General features: G+C 41.9%; 2 protein-coding genes across 3 annotated transcripts; one reads left to right on the top strand and one right to left on the bottom strand.

The window, feature by feature from the left end:
• Window positions 1-1,497: 1,497 nt before the first annotated feature.
• On the top strand, window positions 1,498-3,172 carry zgc:162608 (uncharacterized protein LOC100037332 homolog). Of its 2 annotated transcripts, XM_035623967.2 has the most exons (4): window positions 1,498-1,552; window positions 1,696-1,754; window positions 1,853-1,946; window positions 2,066-3,172. In XM_035623967.2, the coding sequence occupies exons 2-4, from the start codon at window positions 1,706-1,708 to the stop codon at window positions 2,910-2,912; spliced, it is 990 nt and encodes a 329-aa protein (XP_035479860.2). In that variant the 5' UTR covers window positions 1,498-1,552; window positions 1,696-1,705; the 3' UTR covers window positions 2,913-3,172. The 2 variants fall into 2 exon arrangements, with proteins under 2 accessions (XP_035479860.2, XP_047191824.1); XM_047335868.1 differs by lacking the exon at window positions 1,498-1,552 and having other exon boundaries at window positions 1,570-1,754.
• Window positions 3,173-3,222: 50 nt separating this feature from the next.
• On the bottom strand, window positions 3,223-6,300 carry LOC118299881 (zona pellucida-like domain-containing protein 1). Its single transcript, XM_035623966.2, has 11 exons — window positions 6,258-6,300; window positions 5,899-6,027; window positions 5,527-5,753; window positions 5,168-5,358; window positions 4,986-5,058; window positions 4,802-4,899; window positions 4,582-4,665; window positions 4,303-4,474; window positions 4,051-4,150; window positions 3,902-3,925; window positions 3,223-3,791 (listed from the first exon to the last, which is right to left on the bottom strand). Exons 2-11 carry the CDS (start codon window positions 5,990-5,992, stop codon window positions 3,637-3,639), a joined length of 1,218 nt encoding a protein of 405 aa, XP_035479859.2. The 5' UTR covers window positions 5,993-6,027; window positions 6,258-6,300; the 3' UTR covers window positions 3,223-3,636.
• Window positions 6,301-6,577: the final 277 nt, after the last annotated feature.

The raw sequence follows: 6,577 nt of genomic DNA, 5'->3' as shown, positions 1-6,577 counted from the left end.
CAGTGACAGGGTTCGGGACTAGTTGCTGTTGGAAAGCAGCAGTGAAAAGCTTGGCTGACGGATCACATTACTGCATTTGTTCTTCTCAATCGTACCATGAAACTGATTCATGATTTGCCTACCAATGTACTTTACATCAACACAGCTTTGCTTGAGAGGAGTATATTAGGACTCAGAACTTCCCAGAGAATTCTCAGATACCTGCGTTCATCTGAGCCACCTGCAACTTTCAAATTCATTTGCAAATGAACCAATTTGACAGGGGAGTTTTGTTCTATCCCACTATGATATATAGCTGTCTAGTCAAGCACATCAAGGGTTAGAGTTAACGCCCTTCTGTGAGCGCACACAGTATGTTAATGTACGTGAACTGTTCAAAGGTCAGGTCTGTTTTTATGTATAGTAACCAATGCCTTTCTCATTCTGCTGCACTGTTATTGTATTGAAATAAAAGTTGGACTTTGGATAACTGGAATAACCTACTTATTTCATCACGCTAGCCATGAACTATGATCCTGCAGTGACGACTGCTAGCTTACCTAACTGAAGAGGATTCAACTCTCACCCACATATCCATGTCATTGGTGGAAAAACCTTCCACATTTACAAATGCACATAGCATCATTAGATAAGAAGATCACTGCAATCATACATCCATTATATGACGAGGTATGGAATGAGAAAAAGCAAAAACACCTTATATCGTTCAAACAGAAGCGTCCAATCGAATATTGCACCTACAGCTGTCCAGTAAATTGCTATTACTTGTTATTTTAAGAGGGGAAAACACAGAGTTTAGCATAATCAGCAATATTTATCCAGGCTGTTTTGGGCTGTCCTGTTCTGACCAGCAGCAGCACAAACAATGATGTGTAATCTGTTGATTTTCAAGCATCCAAAACAAGCAATAACAATCATGGCACTATAAGGCGAAAACTGGATAATTCTTGCACAATTTAAAGCACACAAAAGATGAAAACCCACGTCTTGCATAATGCTTTTAAAAACCACAACAGGAACAATGAACCAATATGACCCCACTATAAAAATGTATATAATTCTGGTGCATGGAAGACTGGGCTCTTGACTTAAAAGGCCAGAAATCCAGCCAAATGTCTTATCTGATGGTGAGCATACAAACTTGATACAAACCGTTTTGGGTCACTCGAATAATCTTTCACCCAATTTAAGCTTTTTTTTACTTATGATCTTTCTCACTAGTTATCAAGGCACTCTCTCCCTTTGAGACCTTATCTCAAAGTGATATATCCCTATTGACATGCTCTTATGTTTTATGAGCGTTCAGCAGTGTGTGTGTGTGTGTGTGTGTGTGTGTGTGTGTGTGTGTGTGTGTTTGTGTGTGTGTGTGTTTGTGTGTGTGTGTGTGTGTGTGTTGTTCTCTCTGTGTATATGCATGTTGTGTCCTGTCATCAGTGTGACCCTCCACGTGTTGACTGTTGACACAGGCAGAGTTTGGGCAGCCGCTCTGATAACAAGGACCTTTATAAGTCAGATGAGCAGAGAAGTCACTCTGCAGGTCTCTGATCCTCAGGTAAAGACCAGCCACTCTTAGGCTGAGACGGGAATCTATGCCCAAGGAGTTTCACATAATTTATTAACATCTTCGGTATTCAGTTTCATTTGTTAATACTAGTGTGACATTCTTATATATTTCTCTCATTTGCTCCTCCACAGAAAAATAAACATGCACCTAAAAGTCGTGATCTTCGCCCTGTCATTCGTGACAATTTCAGGTATATATTTGTATATATTTATATATATATATATTAAATATTATTCAATATGTGATTTGAAGTGAGTTTTTTTCAAATGTCTGATTCTTTGTTTATAGCATACCCACTCCAACGTAACACCAGGGAAGCAACCTGGAATCATTCAAAAGCCAACCAGGTTCATGACAAGACAGACTTCTCAAAGGACGTGGAGTAAGTTTACCAAATCAAATACTGTAAACCATTCTGTTACCTCAAATAAATGTCAGTCCATACACTGTTTGAAATGTCAAATACTTTATAATTGAATGTTTCTGTGTGTCTTTTCACAGTAATCTCTACAAGAGTCACCTGGACAGTAGTAGCCTTTACAAGCAAGAGGATGACGACGACAACAAAAACCCTGTGGCAGTGGAGATGCAGCACAAACTCAACTTAGAGTCAGAGCGCCTGCGTAGTCGTCTGCGCCAAGAGCTGGCCGAGCTGCAGGACAGGCTGTCCACTTCTCCAGCCCAGCTCAGCTCCACCCTGGCTAGCATGAGGGAGCGATTGGCTCCCCTCACTCAGCACCTCCAGAGCTCTCTCAGCACCAACACCCAAGATCTGTGTGGCCAGCTGAGCCTCTATCTCCAGGGCCTGGAGACAGCTGATGTCCAGACAGAGGCCAGTCCGGCTCGCTACCAGGAAACCGTCCACTGGATGACACAAGCCCTGGAGCACAGCAGCTCCAAGCTGGCTGACATCATCAGCGACTTCCATACTAAGACTGTCGGGGTGATTGAACATTTGACAGAGATCCGTGCTGATGAGGAAGAGGCAGCCAGATTAATGAGCTCCAGGTTCGGACAAGAAGTGAGTTTACTGAGGGTGGAGACCCAGAACAGGGTGGGGGCTCTCAAAGCAGAGTTTGCAGCTCTTCCAGAAACTGCACGGCCTCTTAAGGCTGAAGTGACAGCCAGTGTGGAGATGTTCTGCGAAAAGGCCGCCTTGCAGAACCAAGTGTTTCAGGTCCGACTGGAGAAGCTGTTTCAGGGGCTGGAGGAGGAGTTGGAGGACCAGAGAGCCTCCAGCCTGTCTCCCTCACCCGCCTCCTCGTCCCAACAGCCTGGTGGCTCTTTGCAGGAGGACTTCTCTGCCAAACTCTCTGCTCTGATTAAGGACATTCTGCACTCAGTGTAGACAGAGAAAGCTGGGCTTTATATATATATATATATATATATATATATATATATATCAACTGTAATTATTGCCCTATCAAAGTGATTTTTGTCTGTAAATTTGTTGGTTTGGGTTTTTTTTATGTAAATATTTATAAATGTATGTATTTGATTGATGTACTTGTTTCCTTCTCTGTGTGAATGACTGTGTCAGTGTTTGTTTACTGTATCATGTGAAAAGATGCTGCCTGTGGAGAGTAAAGTTATTGCTGATACAAATGACCTGTTGTTATTTTTTCAATTGCGTAATCAGCCACAAAATGCAAAATCAACTTTAGTTCAAACTTTATTTTGAATCTGTACAAAACATATATTCCATATTCAAATTATTGAAGTATATTTAAACAATGCCATCAAAATCCTGTCCAAGATACCCGAACACACGTAAAATTGTAGAAAAAAATGGATTTGGCAGACTCAATGGCCTTGTCAAATGTATACTTTTATAAAATATTTTAAAAATTACTCAGTTTATTAGTTGCTTCCACAGTTATTTTTTTATATACATACTTCATGGTTCATGCTTCTGTATGAGTAAAGAAAGACATGGTTTTATATAAGATACCTGAGTATTTACTTTGTTTCCATAGTCACCTGACAAGAACATCAGGTTATTACCCAAAAAATCACAAGAGATTTTATGAGCTTTGAGGTGACGAGGCAAAGACAATTTTCTGGTCGATCCGTCAGTCAAAGGCATGTAACCCTCCCGCCCAGTAAAACTTCTTCAGGACAAACCAGCCACCCAGAACCAGCAACGCAGCAGCAGCTGAGCCAAACACCACGCCCACCACCAGGCCCGTCACATTCACGTCATCCTTTTCTGGTGCCATGCCGTTACCTGAAGCAGGCAGGGAGGAGATTAATGGAGGTTATTTTAGGAGTTAAACCAAATCCTTCCAATATTTTGTATGTATTTCTGAATATATGGCGTGAATAAAGGTTACTCACTGTAGGCAGCTGCAAATGGCCTGTCTTTTGTGAGGGAAGATAAAAAGAGTCACTGAAAAAGTTCATCATGTTGGTGTTGTTTGAAAATGATAGGAAAAAATTAAAAAGTATACATATATATATTTATTTTATATTTTTAAACCTCATACCTTCTTGAGCAGTGAAAATAGGTCCCACGGAAACAGTGGCTGATTCTTGGCTTTCTTCTCCAAAAGGAATAATAGATCTTTTTCTTCTTGAACCACAAGCCTGAAGTCATAATTGATCAGTCATATTGAAGTCATATATTTACTGTATGTACAGCTTTCCAATCTACATTTCAGGGTTAAGAAGTAATGTGTGACTTCATTGTTTATTTGATGAGGAAATTGAAAAGAAATGGTGTGTGTGTGTTGACTTACAGACAGCAGCTGTAGACATTTATTGGGCTCACAGAGTCTCACTAAGCAGTGCAGATAGAGGCTGGACTTTGCCTGGTCACGGTGCTGTACAAAGCGGAAGGCCAAAAAGTTGTACCGGGAAACCATGGAGAGGCCATTGCTTGTCACAGACGTCCCTTGGTCCACTGAACAGCTAGTGGAGAGCAGAGTTATTCAGAGAATATTTTAAAAAGTCATGTGAAAGTCATATTTCCCCCCCGCTACTCCTGCGGCTTTACTAAATGGTGTGTGCTTCCATACCCGGTGAAGAAGACGTGCTGCTCACTGTGCGACATGTTGTAAGGCGTGGGAGTACTAAAGCAATGATCCAACAGGATGTTGAAACTGGAAACAGGACAGTGGGCCAACAACTTACAGTTTGCCACAAGAACATACTGTGCTCACTTTGACTTCAATATTATGGTTTCTGATAGATATATTTACTAGGAGCATCGCCAATATCCAAATGGGTTTTACTCACTTTCCTGTGAGGTTAACAGCCTTGACCTCCACATACACGTTGGTCTTTAGCTCAAGTCCTGCTGAAGGTACTGCTAACGGGTGCATGTAGTTAGAGTCCTGGAGAAAAAGGTTTAGTGAACAATAAATTAAGAGACATAGCTGTTGAATGTACCTCAATAACCTGAATGCCAGCTTATACTTACATTATAAACAGCCATATTTAGTGCATTAATGAAGGTTCCATTATTATCCTTGGTCGCCACCGAGACAGAGGAGCTAAAAATCCATGGAAAAGGTGCAAGGGAGAAATGTTCCTCAAGTGCATAGCAGTGTCAATATTTAACTTGCCTAAATAATCACAAAGTAAGTGTTCCTAATGACTCACGCCACTATCTGTGTGTTGTTGATCAGGTACTCCAGTGGGTAGCGGCAGGAGAAGTGATAGTAGAGGTCTGTGGAGTAGCTAATCAGCCCCTGGTCAGATCTGGGCGTGTCAATGTACCCCGTGATGATAACTGACTGGATGCTCAGGAAGCTGCTGAAGGGACCTGTGGGATCCGGGGTCTCATCCACAATCTGAACGAGACAGCAAAAGACACTAACATCACACGGGCTTCTTTTGTGTTGCCAAACAATAAAGGACTACCCAGAGGATTGTCCATCTAACATCTGCACACTGTGCTTGTCATTTCTCTCCATCATCTGTCAATATTGTTCTGCATCTTCTACCAGAAACCTTCTGACCTGAAGAGACTGGCGACAGGGGTTATCCAGACTGTTGTTGACTGGGAGATGGTAACGGATGACTGGAGGGTCCACACTAGTGTCGATAGAGCCCTTGCACTCCGTCTTGTTGTGGGCCCCGTTCAGGGCCAGGTCTGTGGTGTTGAAGCCTGCCCACTGAGCCGTGCACAGGTTGATCTCCAGGGTGATCACGCCAATGCCACAGTCGACTGTCAAGTCCGCGTTGTCTATGACAGAGGGAGTTACAGAATTTAGGGTATAGAAATTTTTTGAGGTTTTATTATTTTTCCACTGGAACTCTGATTTGTGAAGAATGCTAATGTTTGAATGCGCATGTTAAAAAATAAACAGTGAAAGTTACACTGAACCCACCTGGGGTCCTCTCATACTCAGAGGAGCAGTTGTAGAGACACAGAGCAGGCGGCAGGAGTACAACCAGCAGAGGGAGACACAAGTAAAGAGTCATGCTGCCCAGAGGAGGTCAAGTCACACTGATTTGTCCTGTTTTCATATGGAGAAAAGAATATCAATATCAACAATAAAGAAAAGATAGAAGAAAATGCTTGACCAACATTTACAACTGAGTCTGAGCGGATGTATAAAAATTCTGATGATGTTTATCATTTTCAGTATCAAATAGTTTTTTGGACATTTTGTTTTACCTCGCTGTAATTGTTGATCTTTAAATTTTGCAATAATTCATAAAATAACGCGACAGAGGAGTGCCTTACCTTGCTGGTACCTGAGCAGGTGTTTGTCACAGATGTAGTCATGAGATGTGACTTTTATAGTGTTAGACCTCAAGACCATAGAGGTGGGACTCTCAAGTCTTCCCTGTAGCTAATTATAGACGACCATGCAAGAACACACACACACACACACACACACACACACACTTTCTCTGTGTTTCTACTGTGACTTCTCTATTTGACAGCAGCAGCTCCAGGCAGGGTTCACTGTCAAATCTTCACCCGGCAGATTAATGTGACATGGATCCCCCAAGTTACTTATTACAGCTGTCTCGCATTTCCATCTATCGAAAGCGATCAGT

Source organism: Scophthalmus maximus, chromosome 11, assembly GCF_022379125.1.
Source record: "Scophthalmus maximus strain ysfricsl-2021 chromosome 11, ASM2237912v1, whole genome shotgun sequence".
Taxonomy (NCBI): Eukaryota; Metazoa; Chordata; class Actinopteri; order Pleuronectiformes; family Scophthalmidae; genus Scophthalmus; species Scophthalmus maximus.
This window is presented reverse-complemented; position numbering and strand designations above follow the sequence as displayed.